At 35.0% G+C, this 19,348-nt stretch overlaps 3 protein-coding genes across 10 annotated transcripts in view; 2 read left to right on the top strand and 1 right to left on the bottom strand.

Annotated features, from left to right (window-relative positions):
- The window catches only part of LOC132194041 (sialate:O-sulfotransferase 1-like), a 119,050-nt gene that overhangs the window by 56,571 nt on the left and 43,131 nt on the right, over positions 1–19,348 (bottom strand). For 2 of the 6 annotated variants that reach the window (XM_059615090.1, XM_059615093.1), the window contains one exon: positions 12,101–12,167. The exons of the other annotated variants lie outside the window; for them this stretch is intronic. The gene's annotated coding sequence lies outside the window, so the exon portion shown is untranslated. The remainder of the gene's footprint in view (positions 1–12,100; positions 12,168–19,348) is intronic. 6 annotated transcript variants of the gene reach the window in all.
- LOC132194045 (uncharacterized) lies at positions 16,262–17,499 on the top strand. Its single transcript, XM_059615099.1, has 5 exons — positions 16,262–16,380; positions 16,760–16,787; positions 16,839–16,897; positions 16,948–17,059; positions 17,116–17,499. The coding sequence occupies exons 1-5, from the start codon at positions 16,312–16,314 to the stop codon at positions 17,331–17,333; spliced, it is 486 nt and encodes a 161-aa protein (XP_059471082.1). The 5' UTR covers positions 16,262–16,311; the 3' UTR covers positions 17,334–17,499.
- LOC132194044 (uncharacterized) lies at positions 17,650–19,263 on the top strand. 3 transcript variants are annotated; one of them, XM_059615097.1, is made up of 8 exons: positions 17,650–17,976; positions 18,054–18,166; positions 18,263–18,379; positions 18,435–18,491; positions 18,536–18,575; positions 18,642–18,700; positions 18,750–18,864; positions 18,908–19,263. In XM_059615097.1, the coding sequence occupies exons 2-8, from the start codon at positions 18,101–18,103 to the stop codon at positions 19,138–19,140; spliced, it is 687 nt and encodes a 228-aa protein (XP_059471080.1). In that variant the 5' UTR covers positions 17,650–17,976; positions 18,054–18,100; the 3' UTR covers positions 19,141–19,263. The 3 variants fall into 3 exon arrangements, with proteins under 3 accessions (XP_059471080.1, XP_059471079.1, XP_059471081.1); XM_059615096.1 differs by having other exon boundaries at positions 18,071–18,166; positions 18,908–19,260; XM_059615098.1 differs by having other exon boundaries at positions 18,071–18,166; positions 18,929–19,258.

The raw sequence follows: 19,348 nt of genomic DNA, 5'->3' as shown, positions 1-19,348 counted from the left end.
AAGCAAACCCTCCAGTTACCGCCCGGTAGCACTAACCAGTGTCATAGCCAAAGTAGCTGAAAGAATGGTCTGCACAAGGCTTGAGAGTTTCTGCCAGGAGAAAAATATCATTGTCCCTGAGCAAGCGAGCTATCAGAAGAATAAAAGCACCATGGACCAAGCTGCCTATTTCTGCCAAAGCGTTAAAGAAGGATTTGGAAAACACGAGAGCACGGTAGCAACCTCAATCGACCTGACTGGAGCGTTTGACAGCGTAAACAGAAGTCTGCTAATTAAGCAACTGAGAAGGCTAGGAGTGCCAAACAACATCACGAGATGGATTAAAAATTTTATCATGGAGAGGGAGATCCGAGTGGTGTTTGATGGAGCTCGCAGTGGAGTAAAAAAGACCACAGCAGGAGTTGCCCAAGGCACAATTCTTGCCCCCCTGCTTTTTATTCTAGCTACAAATAATCTTGCAAAACTGCTCAGGAAAATGTATAGCCTCAACTTTGCAGTCTATGCAGACGACTATCTCCTGTGGATAACTGGCACCAACCTACCAGTCATGGAGCTCAAGATGAATCTGGCCCTCAAAATTGCCCACTCATGGCTAACAAAACATCACTTCAGACCAAACCCCAGCAAAACTCATTACTGCTATTTCACCAGATCTAGAGCTAATTTTCCTTTTGACCTCAGGATGGACGGAGTAAGGATTCAGGAGGAGCCCCTTCTGAAGTACCTTGGAATACTCCTAGATAAAACCCTGACGGGAAAAGATCATCTCGAAGCTGCAGCAGAGAAGGGAAAGAAACGTCTCAGACTTCTGCAAAGAGCAGCAGGAGTGAGCTGGGGAGCCTCAGTTTCCACTCTGACACTCACCTACAAAACTTACATCCGCCCTGTGCTTGAATACGGCACAGAAATCTTCATTACGGCCGCTGAAAAGGATTTCTCCCTGATCAGTAAAATCCAGAACCAAGCTCTCCGAATATGTTCCGGCGCCATCAAGACGACGCCAATCGAAGCCATGGAGGCTTGGTGTAAGGTCGAACCACTTCAACAGAGGAGGGACATGCGCGCCATAATCCTGCATGAAAAGTTGATTCGATTAAATCACAGGTATTGGAGCACATGTCCTGCCAAAGCTACCAAAGCGCACGTCTCTTTCATCCAGCAGGTAACTGACCTGAAAGGAGTCTATTGTGCAGATCTCAATTTTATCAGTCGGACGGACTTTGACAAGAACTGCGCAAAAAGACTGCTGGAAGTTGACCTCTCTGCTGTCCTGCCTCCTCGTCTACATATAGATGGACTATCCAAAATCGAGGGCACTCATCAGGACATAAAGAAAAGACAAGCACTCTCACACATTCAGAAACACTTTCCCATGTCCAATTGGACTCACATTTACACCGATGGGTCGAGTAACAACATCAAGAAGAAGGCAGGCTGCGGAATCTACAGCCTTCTCTTCGAGGAGTCTCACCCGCTGGACCCAAATGCCACTCACTTCGAGGCTGAGGCGGCGGCCATAACTTTGGCTACTGAAAAAGTGGCGTCCAACAAACCCCTTGGCTTGAAGAACAACATCGTCATCCTCAGCGACAGCCAATCTGCAATAAATTTCGTCTCCAACTTCTCCAACACCAGCAATATCTCTCTTCGATTCAAAAGGGCCATCGAAACACTATCAAGAAAAAATCTTCTAGTCACCTTACAGTGGATTCCCAGCCACTGCAACATTCTGGGAAATGAAAAGGCTGACTACCTTGCCAAGCTAGGCGCCAATAAAAGCCCTCCTCTTTCAGAGGGCCTGACGTTTAAAAACACCAAAATAATGGTTAAAAGTGGCGTCAGCGAGGTGTGGAAGGAAAAAGCAGCCACAACATCTAGTCAAAAAACCTGGTGGAATGCTGCCCAAAAAGGACCAGACAGAAAATGGAGCAGAAAAGTCTCGACAGCAAACTTCAGACTAAATACTGGACATGATGTCCTGCAGCACCACCTAAATCGTTTTAACATCGTAAAAGAGCCAGCAACATGCAAACTTTGTAGATTAGAAAAGCAAGACAAGGAGCACCTCTTTAGGTGCCCTAAACTCAAAGAAGATCTAGACGCGATACCTGACCATTGGAGCAGGATAGAAAAAGAAGCCCACTTGTATTGGATAGCTAGAAAGAAGAATGACTTAACAATCACCACTTCGGCATAAGAAGAAAAAAATAAAAAGTATTAATCATTTTTTTAAATTAAAAAGCTTCCTAAAATGTTGAACAATTTTTACAGATAACAAGTCGATGCCGGATTATTTCTGGACCTCGGGTAGCGACAAAGGTTGCAAGGCGAGTTTCGGTTTTTGCGCGGCAAAGAGACTTTTGCGAAATGAAGCGATTTGGGCTCCGGGACAGCCGGACAACGCGGACGCCAACGAGACCGCCGTCGCCGTGGCCATCAACGCCACCCACGCACACTTGTTTGATTTCAATGAAGAGGCGAAATTCAGATACATCTGCGAGGTTGCAAAAAAAATTATCTAATTCGCAAGAAAAAAAATAAAATTTTATTATAAAAGGCCCGGGATTCTTCTCAATCAAGTTCGGGAGGAAGTGCCGTGAGAGACGAATGTGCCTCGATTTACAACATGAGCCAGTGTATGGGTTTAAATAAATTATAAATTGTCCAAAAACTTTTGCCTTTCATAAAAATTTCTATAGACGAAATCGATAATTTGCTTAACAACACCAAGCCTGATTTGCGCACTAAAGTGAGTGGTCATGAAATTGGAATTATGTTAATTTCAATTTAGAACAGGAATTTTGTTTTAGAGAGGCAATAATTAATAAATTTTATAATTTATATAAAGTTCTCATAATTAAAATAATGAGTTTTAATTTTTTAAGTGCTTCATCAAATGCATTGGAGAAAACTCTGGACTGGTAAGAAAATTTTTTTGTAGTTTGGTTATAACAAAATTATGATTTTTGTCCCCATATGAAGATGGTGGATGGCAAATTCAAGGATAACGAAGTGCTGTCAATTTTAGAGAAATTAGCTGGAGGAGATCTGGATTCGCTGAAGAAAAACATGGCTGCTGTCGGCGACTGCCAAAACTCCACAAGTTCGTAAAACTTTTTTATTAAATTATAAAATTCAAATTTTAATAAAAACAAAAAGCTGGAATGGACGAGTGTGACATGGCGGCGCAAATGATCAAGTGCAGCAAGGAAAAGGCACCGGATGTTTTGAACAGCGTCATCGCATCCGTCGATCAATCAATTCCAGCGGTACAAAATTTAAGTGAATAAAATGAATGACCTACATATGTAAATTTATTTCGTAGGTGCCAAGTGGACTTCCTCCAGATGGTTTTTGCTACAGTTCCACAAACTGCACTGTCAATGTATGCATTTTATTTACATAAGACTTAATTTTTCCTCTCTGGTTCCTTCAAACACTCAGGCAACTTTAAAACAGGAATTTGCCAACAGTTTAAGTAAAAAATTCAAAGTTATAAGGAAATTGAAAAAATAATTAAATTTTTAATATTATTCACAGCAAACAGCACCTTGAGTGATGGCTATGTGCGTTTTTTATGCGGGAAAAAATACTTCCAATATAACGTGGCGGTAAATACAAATTTTCGTAATTTTTTATCAAATCACAGGAGGCTCAGTTTAATTAATTACTTTTAAATGAAAATTGGTGTTTTTAGATCAATTTTGAAGGTGCATTCAAGGCTTGTTGCGTGCGTGGTTTAAAACTCAGTTCGATTGAGAGCGTTGACGAATTAAAATGTCTTCAATCCCTAAGTAAAACAAACATAGGGAAACTTAATATATTCTAATTTTGAAAATACACAAATCTGCAGACACCCCAATCGCAGCGCAGTGGTCTTGGGTGGCTGCGAGTAAAATCGGCAGCACTGCGATTCGATGGTGCACCTCGTCAGTGCCATTTTCCACTGCGGGCTACACCATTATTTACACTTACGACAACACATACGAAGCCTTCACCGTTTTGTTCAGTGACAGCCGATTGTCTTACACGCAGACAAAGGCCACGTGGTACGCGCTGTGCACATGAAAATAAAGCCGCCTGCGCAATCAAAAATTAAATGTGAATTCTTATCAAATTCGTGTGTGATTTTGTCTAAAAACAATTAAAGTAAAATGTAATTACCAAAAATGCAAAAGTTTTAGTCCAAGGATGATGGAATTATAAAAAATTAATTGAATTTTATTGAATTCAATTCACCAATTTGTTAGAATCGAAAAATAACTACCATAAATATAAGAATAGAAGCGAGAGCATAAAAGTCTAGCCTGGCTCAGGCCAATTTGATCCACCAATTATTATATTCATTTTATCGGTTTTTTTCGTCATGAATGTGGACATTAAGTCCTGAAATTTTTGGCTATCAAACTGATTCTTATGGTCTAAACTATTATTAGCTTTTTTTGATGATTTTGCTGCCCTGAAGCGGTTCTATCCTCTTTGAATAATCAAGTGATTTAGGAAGAAATTATAGTCTATGGAAACGTGTTGAATCCGTTGGAGCTCCACAAAAAAATCAACACGCATTTCCTTTTTTACTTTCTTAATTGCGTCAATACATGGGCGTCATCAGGCATGATGTGAATAATTTCACTATTGTTTGGAAAAAAGATTGGGCTTTTGAAAGGAAGCAGAGTCATTTTCAATAGCAACTTTGGTATTCCCGCGGTAGTTACTTTTTATTTCAACAGTTGAACATTGAACTTTGACTAACACAGCAAAAATGCTACAAATTTGCTACCATTTTTTTCTGTTCGCTGCTCTTCTCTTTGTAAGTATCACAAGTACTTGTTTAGCATTAATTATAAACTTAATTTTTTGATTGAAAGATCATCAGTGAGTCGCACTTGCAAGCTGCAATTCCGTTTAGAAAAGGCTAGCAACAAAAATCAATAATCACTCAGTGGCTTACATAATATAAGTCTTATGAACTTTCAGATTCTCGACGATCAAAAATTCAATCAAGGAAAACCGTCATCAAGTGCTGTGGTGGTAAAACTTGCACAGGTGCAACTAATTTAGTGCGAAACCTAAGTAGTGTTGCTGTTGCCTCAACAGTAAGGAAGTTTCCACTTTCATAATTATATAATTTAAATTGAAAAATCACATTAAAATTGACGCATCAATTTCAAAATTTGCAATAGCCAGTGACATCAATCATTACAACAGAATTAATTTCATCAGACGTGACCGAAACGGTTTTAAATGACACAGGAGGAACATATTCAGATTCATCTCCTTTGTCAGAAACTAGGCATGATGATTTTAAAGATGGAATTTAATAAAAAAAAATGAAATTTATATAATTCAGTTCAACTATGGAAGTTTCTATTTCGGAAAGTAGCTCATCAACTACCTTGAATTTCACATCAACAACTTCTGCTTCTCTTACTGAATCTTCTACTCAAAGTATTGAAACTTCAAAAGAGACGACCACTGCAAGCACCACAGCTTCACCAACAAGCTCGTCATCAACAATCACAACAACAATTACTTCCACCACCACTACAACATCAACACCAACAAAAGAGGCAAAACTTCAATGCCAAAACTTTTTTCATCGCACGCTGAAGTTAAATTTTTATTTAGGAACTCATTTTGGGCACTTGTGACATACCATATCAAATTGACGTATTCTTTATATCTTGAAAAGAAATATAAAGATTTATATTTAGATGAAAATGTTTTAAATAAGGTCAACGCTTTTGATGCGGAAGGAACGTTGAAAGGTGTTTTACTTTTTAATTTCAAAACAAAAATTATAAATTTCACTTATTTCAGACTCTGATAAACTAGGATTTTGGGTCGAGTCCTGCGGAAAAACATTTTTATTTGGAAAAACGATAGTTTGTATTCCATCAGAATTATTTTCTAAAATTTAAAAAATATTTAGGTCACGTGGAGGGAAAACTTGATTGGTTGCAGCAAAATCGGAATGGAACCGATTGCTTTTGAGAACGCAACAAAAATTGAATGTTTCAAGAAATTGGGTAGGAAAAATAATGAGTGAATTTGAAATGATTTGAATTTCTTGAAAACGCAGTTCAAAACTGGAAGTTCAACTCAAATTACTGGACGGCCGGTTTGCGCACGAATGCGACCGAGTTTTCGTGGTGCAAGAAAAACGGTTCGTTGTTGGCAAACAATTCGCAACTGCTTTGGGCAATCGGCGAACCAAACAACGTCAACAGAAGCGAAAACTGTTTGCACCTCAACGTGAGCAAATCGAACGCAACTTTCCAGATCTCGGACAAAATGTGCACCGACTCGCAAGTGCTCGCCTGCCAGGTTTGTTTCATAAAAATGTAAAATTCAGACTTTTTTACCTTTTGTTCAAAAAGGGTCCGCCAACTCCGGCACCTTCTTGTTCATCTCCAACTTGTCCAAACATCACCTGTGACAAAAATGTGAAAATCGTGGTAATCTTTAATTATTTATTAAAGTTAAATTTAAATTTCAGCAAACTTATTACACCCTTTATGCAAACACTACTCTAATGCTCAAAGGTAAAAGTTTTTAAATATTTTTTATTTACTCCTTCAATTCATCTTCATTTTCAGATCCAAATAACCTTGGGACGTGGTTTAAATTTAACGGAAGGTCCTATTTATTCAGCTTCCCAAACAAAACTGTGGAGGTGGGATTTTTTAACAAATCTAAATTTTTTTCTACTTTTCTTAGTGAAAATAAAATTACTAATTACTTCTGAAATGCTTATTTATTATCTTTATTGAAAATTTGCTAAAAATAACTTTAATTTTTTTATAGTCTACCATGACTATTAAACTCATTTTTTTTCTTGATACTTAAGAAAAATTTGATTTTTTACACAAATTATTTAGTTTTCTGGCGCCAGGAGGGCTTGTTGTGCAATTGGAATGTCTTTGTTGAGTCTAGAGTACGATTACAAGTACCAATCAGTCATCCAAGCCATAAAAAGTATTAATCATAATCATTTTTGAAATTAAAAAGCTTCCTAAAATGTTGAACAATTTTTACAGATAACAAGTCGATGCCGGATTATTTCTGGACCTCGGGTAGCGACAAAGGTTGCAAGGCGAGTTTCGGTTTTTGCGCGGCAAAGAGACTTTTGCGAAATGAAGCGATTTGGGCTCCGGGACAGCCGGACAACGCGGACGCCAACGAGACCGCCGTCGCCGTGGCCATCAACGCCACCCACGCACAATTGTTTGATTTCAATGAAGCGAGAAAATTCAGATACATTTGCGAGGTTATTTTACTAATTTTAAACTCATTTTATCCCTCTCAAGGAGTTTGAATTTATAGAGATTTTTTAGTTGTTTTTTCTTTCCCTGTTTTTCCCCAAAACAAACGACCAAAAAAAAAAAACTCTTGGAGGGAAAGCCGAAATGCAATTTTCAATTCATACATCATGAATCAACTCTCAGTCAAATCTACAATATTCAATTTTTTTCTTTTTAATAAAGAGTCGGGATTCTTCTAAATCTAGTTCCGGAGGCAGTGCCGTGAGAGACGAATGTGCCTCAATTTACAACATGAGCCAATGTATTGATTAAAATTAAAATATAATTTCATTTAAAACCTCAGAGAGAAAAAATATTAACAGACGAAATTGATAATTTACTGAATAACACCAAACCTGATTTGCGCACCAAAGTAAGTTTATTTAAAATATGAAAATAATTTAAGTTCAATTTAACACTTTCAGCGAAGCCATTACATTGTTTTTGCTTTTTTAATTTTCGTTGGAAATAATATTAATCATTAATAAAAACTCCAATTTCAATTATTTAGAATGAAATTTTTATTCATATTTTAAGTGCTTCGTCAAATGTATTGGAGAAAATTCTGGACTGGTATAAGAACGATTGAAAGTTAAATATTAAAAATTATATTAATTTTGCTCCTGTTAAGATGGTTGATGGCAAATTCAAGGATAACGAAGTGCTGGCCATTTTAGAGAAATTAGCAGGAGGAGATCTGGACTCGTTGAAGAAAAACATGGCCGCTGTCGGCGACTGCCAAAATTCCACAAGTGAATAATTTTTTTTTAAAGAATTAAAAATTTAAATTTCACGAAAAAAAGCTGGAATGGACGAGTGTGATATGGCGGCGCAAATGATCAAGTGCAGCAGGGAAAAGGCGCCGGACGTTCTGAACAGCGTCATCGCGGCCGTCGAACAATCAATTCCAACGGTAAAAAAAATGAATAACCTTTTATATTTAAATAAATTTGCACGTAGGTGCCAAGTGGGCTCCCTCCAGAGGGATTTTGCTACAGTGCCACCAACTGCACTGTCAATGTATGAATTTTTCAAAAAAAAAAAGAGTAGATTCCTGACATTGATTAATTCTAAAACACAGGAAACTTTAAAACAAGAATTCGCAAGCAGTACAAGTTAAAAATTCGAGCTATCAATTCTATTTTTATTTAAAATAATTAATTTTTAAATCTACAGTAAACAGTACTTTGAGTGATGGCTTTGTGCGATTTTTATGCGGGAAAAAATACTTCCAATACAACTTAAAGGTAAGTATTTTGAAATTTTGAATCGCAGAAATTTTAGTTTTTTGAATTGCTGGAAAATTAAATAAAAATTGTTTTCTGTAGATAAATTTTGAAGGAGCATTCCAGGCGTGTTGCATTCGTGGACTAAAACTCAGTTCGATTGAGAGCGTTGACGAATTAAAATGTCTTGCATCAATAAGTATAAACTGAACTTAAGATAAATTGAAAATAATTTTGCAAAAACATTTTCTGCAGACACCCCAATCGCAAGCCAGTGGTCCTGGGTGGCCGCGAGTAAAATCGGCAGCACTGCGACTCGGTGGTGCACCTCGTCAGTGCCCTTTTCCACTGCAGGCTACACCCATATTTACGTTTACGACAACACATTCGAAGCATTCACAGTTTTGTTCAGTGCCAGTCAATTGTCGTACACGCAGACAAAGGCCACGTGGTATGCGCTGTGCATATGAAAAAAAAACTGTATAATTACAAATTGAATGTGAATTGAGGAAAGAAAATTGTGTAAAATTAAATAAAGTGGTGAACTCAAAAAAGTCTAATTACGAAAAGTTTGAATTCAAGGGAAGGTGCAAATTTTGGTACTTTTTTGTAACTTTGATTGGGACAAAATAAATCCCAATATTTGAAATGAGGAAACCTAATCTAGGCTAATTTTAGTCTAGCATTTAAATTGAATGGTGAGATTTTAAGAACATATTTTCATGAATTTTAAAAGTTATTAATTTTTCAAAATTCGATTGGAAATAATGATAATCAAAAACTTTTCTACCGGTCATAAATCACAATTTCGTTGAAATTTAGGGCAATGAAAAAACATGCGTTTGAAATTAACCGGAAATTTTACCCTCAATTTCGATATTGATGGATTTATATGACATTAGCAGTTGTACGTTGACAACAGTTAAGCAGGAGTCCGGAGAAAGAATGCACCAACTTTACTTGAATCTCCTTTATTCTGCTTTTCTTGTTCTAGTTAGTGACAAATCAACATCTTTATTTAATATTATTTATTTCTAATTTGGTTTTTAACAAGATTATCAACTGGTCACATTCAGAGGCATCAAATCGCCAAAATGGAAACTCGCACCAAAAATCGATGAGTATAATTTCAGAATTGCAATATTTTGTGTTCTTATTAACAGCATTTCAAGCAGACTCTGATAATGCAAGGAAAATGCCAAGAAAGCTCCTCATCAAGTGCTGTGGAATGAAATCGTGCACGGGAGCTTTGACACTGCACATTGCAACTAATGGAACTTTTACAATTCCAAAAACAACAACCACATTATTTTCGGTGGCAAGTTTTAATTTTCATTAGTACAATTTTATATCAATAATTAATAATCAACCATTTTTTAAAACATAGATAAACAAAATTATCTTTAAAAAGACATCTGTCAAAACACATTTAATTTTGTATCAAAAGATATGTTTCTATATAAAAAAATACGCTATTCAAGTCCACAGGTTCTGACACAAGCAAAATCTATATAAAGTTCCCTGGAGAAATTTAAATTTGATTTGACATAAAGTCGGCTAATTTAGCCCTAATTTTGCAGACTTGAGGAAAACAAAATTTTTAATTAAAAAAAAACTATTCATTTCCAATTAATGTATTAATTAAATGTACGCTATAGTTTCTCACCTCAATTTTTTTATCTTCAATATTTAAGAGTAAAAAATTAACTTAATTGGGTCAATTTGGTTCGTAGTTTCCTGCAAAGAATATGGCGTTAAAATAATTTTTTGCCGTATTTATTAATTTGCAAGCGGAAGTTGACAAATAATAGTGTGGCGATTTTGGTTTCCATGTATTATGCTTCATTGTAACTGTCACTTTTTACTGTCATGATGCGTTAATTTAGGTTTCCATAAGTTAAAAAAATTATCTAATTTTAAGGACAAGCTCTCCTATAATTTTATTTTTACAACATAATTAAGCTGATGTAAATTTGATTTTATGAAAATTTCATTAATTTTTATTAAAAGGGTACAAATAAAAAAAATTAGAAAATTCTTTCATAAAAAAGCAATGATAATTTTCAAAAAGCCTTTATGCTCTTTATTCTATTACCTCCAACGATACATCAAAATGACTTCATTTAGTACAGAAATTAATTGGTCATCATTATAACATTTGAAATATGATCCAATTTTAATTATCTAATCTGGTTAAATGAACTTATTCTGATGACGAGTATATAAACCTAGATTTATCTTTTAACATTAATAATTTTTAATTCCAATAGTCACTGAATGCTAGAGTGGCACCAGATGTTGCTACAGGAGCCGCCGATATAGGGTTGAATGAGATAGGAGCGACAGAGTATGAAGATTTTTTTATAAAAACAAGTTATCCATCGATTTAAAAAAAATTTATACTTTTGCGAAGCTCAACACCCGTTTTGAAACCGGAAACCAGCAGTGAATCCACAATGTCTACCTTTTCATTTACGGAATCATCTACCCAGAGAAGTTTCAGCACAAGCACTACCAAAATTTCTGTTTCTTCGAACGTAGGAAGAATTAGCGCATCCATTCAATCTACAGCTTCAACTTTTAAATCGACAACGTCTGCTGCTTCTTCTACCCAGAGTAGTGCAAACTCATATAAGACGAACATTATTAGCGCCACAGCAGCACCAATAAACACATCATCAACAATCACAACCACAATTACTTCCACTTCAACAATTACTTCAACCACCACTTCGACGACAACAACAACTACAACTACTACTACCAGACCTCCAACAATAGAGGCAAACCTTCGTTATCAAAAACTTCTATCATCGCATTTTGAAGTTTAATTTTTTATTTTAGGAACTAATTCTGGGAACTTGTAACATAACATATCAACTTAACGTATATATTTCTTTATTTCAAACTGGGGATTTTTTTAAACTAACTTTCCATCAAGGTTGATGCTTTTAATACAGATGGAACGTTAAAAGGTGTTTTTTAAAACAACTTTGAATTTCATGAAGAATTCTGAATTTTACAGATCCTGACAGACATGGATTTTGGGTTGAGTCCTGCGGAAAATTATTTTTATTCGGAAAAACTATAGTTTGTATTTCTTGGGGATTATTTTCTTAAAGTTGAAAAATAATTAGGTAACGTGGAGGGAAAACTTGATTGGTTGCAGCAAAATCGGAATGGAGCCGATTGCTTTTGAGAACGCAACAAAAATTGAATGTTTCAAGAAATTGGGTAGGAAAAATAATGAGTGAATTTTAAATGATTTGAATTTCTTGAAAACGCAGTTCAAAACTGGAAGTTCAACTCAAATTACTGGACGGCCGGTTTGCGCACGAATGCGACCGAGTTTTCGTGGTGCAAGAAAAACGGTTCGTTGTTGGCAAACAATTCGCAACTGCTTTGGGCAATCGGCGAACCAAACAACGTCAACAAAAGCGAAAACTGTTTGCACCTCAACGTGAGCAAATCGAACGCAACTTTCCAGATCTCGGACAAAATGTGCACCGACTCGCAAGTGTTCGCCTGCCAGGTTTGTTGATAGATAAATCAAAATCATAAATTCTTTACCTTTTTATAAATAGGGTCCTCCGACTCCGGCGCCTTCTTGTTCATCTCCAACTTGTCCGAACATCACCTGCGACAAAAATGTGAAAATCGTGTCAAGTTTTATAGAAAAATTAAACTTCCTTTTAAACCACAGCAAGCTTTGTACACACTTTACGGCAATACGCAAATGCTGAAAGGTGAAAGTTTAAAATATTTATTTTTCCTAATTTAATCCTTAAATGTTCAGATCCAAATATACATGGGACGTGGTTTAAATACAACGGAAGATCCTTTCTATTTAGCTTCCCCAACAGCACTTTAGGGGTGAAATGCTTTTTTACTTTGATTTCTTAAATCCCATTTCTCTTTGGAACTTGTTACTAGAGATTTTGATTGATTTTTAATAATTTTATTCCTCTAAAGTTTTTCCTGAAAAAAACATTCGTGGTTCTTATTTTTGACATTTTATCTGTTACTTTTGTTTTCAAAAATTATTAAAAACATACGTATTAAATCATTGATTGAATTAAAATTTTAAAAATAAGGTTTATTTAGTTTCTAGGCGCAATGATGGCTTGCTGTGAGATCGGCATGACTTTGTTAAACCTTGAGTATGATTACAAGTACAAATCAGTCATAGAAGCCATACAAAGTATTGATAATTTAAAAAAAAAAAAACGATTACACTTTTGAAATGATACCAAAATTTTACAAAGATAATAGGTCGATGCCGGATTATTTCTGGACCTCAGGTAGCGACAAAGGTTGCGAAGCAAATTTTGGTTTTTGCACGGCGAAGAGACTTTTGCGAAAGGAAGCGATTTGGGCTCCGGGACAGCCGGACAACGCGGACGCCAACGAGACCGCCGTCGCCGTGTCCATCAACGCCACCCACGCACAATTATTCGATTTCAATGATGAAACAAAACTCAGATACATTTGCGAGGTTTTAAAATAATTTGATTCATTTCTCTCTAATTTAATGATCAGGCTCGAGATACTTTTAACTCAACGACCGGAGGAACTGCCGTATTAGACGAGTGTGCCTTAATTTACAACATCAGCCAATGCATTGATTAAAATTCTGTATAATTATAAAATTAAAATGAAATTCCTTTTCTCTTAGATGAAATTGATAATTTGCTGAACAACACAAAGCATGATTTGCGCACCAAAGTGAGAAGTCTCTATAAATTTAAAAAATTAAAGCTTTTGAAAGTTCCATAAGATTTATCATTTTTGATAATTGATTTTTAAGCTAATATTCAATTTAATTTAGGTTTTAAAGCATAAGTAGTGTTATATTTTAAATTGATTAGAGTTGGTCCAGGAGAAGATGTTATTATAATTTTCAAATTTACTTAATTAATGAATTAAAAATGACATTTATAGCTAATAATTCAATTATAAAATTGTGATATTTGTACAAATTGCATTGCATTTTTTCAGTGTTTCATCAAATGTACTGGAGAGAACGCTGGAATAGTGAGAAATGTTTTGAAAACCTAAAAAATATATACTGATTTATGAAAACAAGATGATCAATGGCAAATTCGATTTCAGCCAAGTTCTGGCCATTTTAGAGAAATTGGCTGGTGAAGATATGGCCGAATTGCAGAAAAATATGGCCGTTGTTGACGATTGTGAAAATTCTGCATGTGAAATTTTTGCTTAAATACCGATTTTAAAGAAAATATAATTTCAAATAAAAATTAATATAGATGGAATGGACGAGTGCGACAAAGCGGCGCAAATGATCAAGTGCAGCAAGGAAAAGGCACCAGATGTTTTGAGCAGCGTCATTACTGCCGTCGAACTATCGATGCCAATAGTTAGTTTTTTTTTCATACAAAAATCATATTATTATTATTAATGACGCAAACAAAATTTTAAATATAGGTTCCAAGTGGACTTCCTCCGGACGGATTTTGCTACAGCTCAACTGACTGCATTTTTAATGTATGTAATTAAAAAAATCCTAATTTTTCTTATTTATTTAGGTCCACAGGTTACTTTACAACAAGAATTTCAAGCCAGTTTACGTATTTTTAAATCAAATTTTAAAATTAAAGAATTTAAAAGCTATGCGTTCATTTCTTTTTAAGCAAGCGGAAACAGTACGCTGAGCGATGGTTATGTGCGCACTCTGTGCGGGAAAACTTACTTCCATTATAGCAAACAGGTGTTTATAATTGTCTCGATTTTTTAAATTATTCCTCTACGTCTGAAACAAGTTACAGTATGTTATTTTCTTGATCTTTACTACTTATAGGAGGCGAACGATTTTAATGCAATAAAAATAGATTATTTAATGAAAAAAAATATATAAAATAAAATGAAATTTTAAACTTAAAATTGGATTTGGAAATTCTCATAGGATTAAAATGAAAAATGAGGGGTGACGGATTGATTTGTAATTTAACAATGGAGAAAAAGTACATTGTTTAACAAGAAAAGTTTCCAGCAAATATGAATTAAAAACTTTAAACCTTCGATTAATTTAGAAAAATATAATTGATAGGTAAATTTTCATGGAGCATTCCTGACTTGTTGCGTTCGAGGACTAAAGCTAATTTCGATCGAGAGCGTTGATGAATTAAACTGTCTAGCATCAATAAGTAAAACAAAAATGTAGAAAAGGTGATATTAATTTTGAAAAATGCGTTCTGAAGACACCCCTTTTGCAAGCCAGTGGTCTTGGGTGGCTGCGAGTAAAATCGGCAGCACTGCGATTCGCTGGTGCACCTCGTCAGTGCCCTTTTCGACCGATGGATATCCAAATGTAAACATCTCCACCATTCCCAATTACGATGCATTTGCCATTACTCTCGGTACATTGGAACTGGCAAACACGCCAGTGTCGACCATTATGTATCCGCTCTGCGAATGAAACTTAAAAAAAAAGGTAAATTAAAAGCGATGCAACAAAGTAAATGACACGTTGAAAATTTGTCAATTTATTATTTCTCTCCTTTTTATAAAATTGTTTGATTTTTTGTTAGAATTATGTATATGTATTTTGGAAGAAATAAATGTTTTTTTTTGTAATGGTAAATATTTTATTCTTTCCCAGCCAAGCAAGTCATTAAGTACTTGAAACTATGACAAGACCTTCAAAAATCCAGTCGACCGATTATATTTTTGCAGTAAACCACCTATTTATCAAAATATTGATCAATAAATTCAAATTAATTATTACTCCGATTTGAATTTGAAAATTTTGTGATAATTTTTGGCTATTGATAATTTTTTATAAAATTCTGGAACAGATATGATTTAAAATTGAGCTAACTGGCCAAGCGAATTTCATTAATAAATTGCCATCTGAATGCTTTTGTTTGATTTGTTTTTGAACAAAATCTAGATTTTTTTTTTTCAATTTTTTACTCTAAATGATGGTTATATCCAGAATTTATAGTCCAAAACATAACATCTCACACTTCTTGTTGTTGCAAATTTTAAACAAGCTTGGCCTCATTCATTGATGCCTCTAAAATACTCGTCGTTTTCTCGCCGACAGATTATTCACATTCGTTAATATTTCAATCTGCGAGATACTGAATGAATGCTACTGACATTTATTGCACCTTTTTACGGCAAAATAGTTGCATAATATGGAGTTTTGCTATAAAAGTAAAATGCCATTTCAAGAAAAACGTTGTTGATTTAATTATGTAACTTGAGAAGTAGAACTGTGCAAAATTATTCTATGCATGAGAGCCAATTTGAATGGGAGGATGATTTCTGTGATTCAACCAATTTCAAGATTTTTAACTTGCAAATTAAATGTAATTTGTTCTGCAGATTTGCAACTCCAGTGAACATAATGTTTAGATTGAATGGTAACACTCGAGGTGGATTTCATGAAAAATTGAAACCGGGCGAACCTCGTTGCAAAGAAAAAATGAAAAAATATAAAGGACAACTGACCAGTTTAGAGTTTGCTTTTCAGATTCGACTGTGGAATAAATTCGAAAATAAATTTATTGCAGGTTTTTGTATTATTGTATTTTTTCATACTTTCCAAAATTTGTATTTCGGATAAATTTATTATTTTAATGAATTTCCATTACATGTTTTAGAGAAAAAGAGCAAAGATCACAGTTTTCTACTCATTGATCTTGTTTATTTTAAGCTCTTGATTTATTTTTATTTCCCAAAGGGCAAAGGGCAGTGATTAAAGCTGCTTTTGCAAATCGAGAGCGACACTCACTTTAGTAAAAAGACGGACCATGGCACGTTCAATTTTGCTGCTCGTTTTGATTGTCGCCGCCGCCCTGGCCAGCGAATCTACAACCAAGGTACCAACAATGAATAAAATGAAATAAAAAACATTTAATTGGTTAATTTATTTTGATTTCCCATGTTGGCGAAATTAAATTTTAAAGACAAAAGATTCAAGTATTTCGTCCTCTGTAGTTTAAGAGAGACATTGGCCAATTATCAACAACACATTTCATTTGATTTTTTTTTTTAATTTTGGAAAGAGAAACTGAGGATCACGCAAAAATCTAGAAGAATTTCAATAGTCCGCGTCATTTTAGAAAATTTTTTATATCTTGTGGAAAAAAAATTGGAAAATTCCATACTGTTGCGTTGCAATCGAAAGAAAAACTAATTCAAACAAATGATTTGATAGAACAAATTTCGCACATTAATTATTAAAATTCCTTTACGCAGAATCCACCGGCCAAGTGCAACCTCGTCCGTAAGTCTCAAATCCAAACATAAATTTTGATTTGAATTCCAAATTTTGCAGGTCGAGCGGATTTGAAGACGCTGTCCAACGGAAAGAAGTACTCGTTCCATTTAACTTTCGTAAGTTAATTTCCTGTTGTATATTTTTCAAAATTTGATCAACACTGCAGAAAAACTGGAACACTGCAAACGAGACGTGCGCCAGTCATGGTCTGAACGTGGCCACGATCAGAGATCAAAACGACGCCAGCTCGGTGTGGGCCGAGAGCGAAAAAATTGATGGTGAGAAAAAATACAATTTGCTCACCGAAATATTAAACCATAAAATTTCATCTCAGAGGGCGCTTGGTGGGTTTCGGCGAGGAAAGAGGGCAACGTCTTTAAGTGGAGCGACGGCACCGTCTTGCCATTGGACAGTCCGTTGTGGAACAAACACGCGGACAAGGCCGATGACTGCGTTCTGATGTTCAACTATGGCCAAGGCGGCAAATTGGACACCGGCAAATGCACCGCTCTTTGGAATTTCGTCTGCGAACTCCCCACTGAATGCTACTGACCAATGCAAGATCTACTCTGAACTCCAAATTTTATTTCATACCTTTGCAAAACTTCTTTATTGCTGTCAAAACTTTTTATATTCTCGTTTTGCCTCTCCATCTGAATTTTTGTGATTAATAAAAAAAATTTGGTATATCTTCGGGAAATATGTTAAAATTTTATAATTATAGGATATTTTCTTTTATCAAGTAATTTGGAAGCGAAAATTCCGTTTGTAATTACTTAATTGAAAAAGATTCAGCTGCATGCTCTTGTAGAATCGCCGTAAATATTTTCCTGCAAAGACAGAACAACATTTTGATTAAAATTGTGTAAGAAAGAAGAAGAAATGTAAAAATGATTTGCAAATATTTAATTATTATCAATCACAATAAAATCGGTGTCTTAGAGCAAAGAAATCAGACCCTAGAGTGAAAACTGCATAATTTGAAATTCATCATTCAGTTGTTAGTAATTTCACTTTCATTGATTTAGTACTATTCTGACTATCAGTCAGAGGGCAAAGAGCAAAACGAGATAAAATAATCATTCTCAATCTCAAAGTCACTCTCCGCTGTTTCTGCTGAAAAGACGCACACGATGGTTCGCTTTTCCAAGCCAACTTTTTTCATCCTCGCCACCTTCAGCAATCCTGCACCACGGTAAAAATAACAAAGTTTACAAAAAAAATTAAAGCTTCAGTTAATCATAAACGGCATGAAAAAATATTTGACTATAGGAAAATAATAATTGCAGGCACAAGAACTGTCACAGTTCAAAAAGGAGATGATCAGAAGTTTCAACGAGACGAAAGAAAAGTTGGATCGATTGACAAACCTCGTCTATAATCAGGTTGGATTTAGATTTATTATTTTTGAGTAAAAATAATTATCTCTATTTAAAAAAATCTTCAATTAAACATAAAAATGATATATGTGTCTTCGGCAGGTGTTGGGTTCAGAAAAGGTGGTTGCTGAAGTACGTGAAAATTTTACAAAATTCTCCAAAAATACAAATGGCAGGCTGGAAGCATTGGCTGAGCTTGTCGACCGACGCCTCAATCAGGTTCAACTTTGCCCATAATTCATTTACATAATTCCGATTTGTTTACATTTCACAGACGGTGGTGAATTTAGAACAGAAATTGGAGGATTTGGAAAATCGGCAACACAAAGAGGTTGATTTAGAAAATATTAAATAAATAATATAAGATATTTTCAGTTTGCGGAAGTCAAAACTTTGATAAGTTGTACGCCTGCTAGTGAGTTAATTAAAATAATTTTTAAATAAAAATGAAATATCAAGTTTGATTGAATTATTATTTCAGAGTCAGGATTGAAGACGCTTTCCAACGGAAAAATGTACTTTTTTTCTCACCCAGTCAAAGTGAGTTTTATTTATTTTTTAATTGATTTTTATTATGATTATCAAACAGGGAAATTGGGCAGTTGCGAATGAAACTTGCGACAAGAAAGGGTTGAACTTGGTGACAATCAAAGATCTGAACGACCTCAAGGTTTTGTGGGCAGAGGTCAAAAGAATCGGTTCGGGTGAGACAAAATGAAATATTTGCCGCAAAAAATCCGCTCTCACATTTGGCGACGTTTGTTTCAGCGAGGAATTACGGAATTGAAGAGCAAATGATCGACTTCCGGTGGCCGGACGGGTCCACATTGGGGCTGGACAGTCCGTTGTGGAGGGAAGACGGCGACGTCAACAACGGCTGCGTCTATTTCTACAGCGGCGTCACCGAAAAACTCAACAGCGACTCTTGCTCCGCCAATTTGTTTTTCGTCTGTGAACTTCCAAGCGAATGCTATGTTTGAAAAAAGTGGAAAACTGTGAAATATTAAATAAATTGAAATCTTTTTGAAGTTTTGGTTACAATTTGCCTTCAAAGATAAAATTTTTTCTACAAAATTAATAATGAATCTTTCATTTTGAATAAATTCAAAAATAATTTTATTATTCTGAACTCGAAATTTATTATAAATTTACTTAATTAAAAACAATTTTCTGAACTCCAGATTATTC

The sequence above is a fragment of the Neocloeon triangulifer genome, unplaced genomic scaffold (assembly GCF_031216515.1).
Source record: "Neocloeon triangulifer isolate White Clay Creek 2 clone unplaced genomic scaffold, ASM3121651v1 ptg000005l, whole genome shotgun sequence".
Lineage (NCBI taxonomy): Eukaryota > Metazoa > Arthropoda > Insecta > Ephemeroptera > Baetidae > Neocloeon > Neocloeon triangulifer.
Note: the sequence above shows the minus strand (reverse complement) of the source record. Positions and strands in the feature narration are given on the sequence as shown.

What these genes read in the sequence shown, in the direction of transcription:
- LOC132194045 (XM_059615099.1), top strand. Translation starts at nt 16,312, where the DNA reads ATGGCACGTTCAATTTTGCTGCTCGTTTTGATTGTCGCCGCCGCCCTG. An exon ending in CCAGCGAATCTACAACCAAG is followed by an intron (nt 16,381 to 16,759) that starts GTACCAACAATG and finishes TCCTTTACGCAG; the next exon opens with AATCCACCGGCCAAGTGCAA. An exon ending in GGCCAAGTGCAACCTCGTCC is followed by an intron (nt 16,788 to 16,838) that starts GTAAGTCTCAAA and finishes CAAATTTTGCAG; the next exon opens with GTCGAGCGGATTTGAAGACG.
- LOC132194044 (XM_059615097.1), top strand. Translation starts at nt 18,101, where the DNA reads ATGATCAGAAGTTTCAACGAGACGAAAGAAAAGTTGGATCGATTGACA. An exon ending in GATAAGTTGTACGCCTGCTA is followed by an intron (nt 18,576 to 18,641) that starts GTGAGTTAATTA and finishes TTATTATTTCAG; the next exon opens with AGTCAGGATTGAAGACGCTT. An exon ending in GGTCAAAAGAATCGGTTCGG is followed by an intron (nt 18,865 to 18,907) that starts GTGAGACAAAAT and finishes ATCCGCTCTCAC; the next exon opens with ATTTGGCGACGTTTGTTTCA.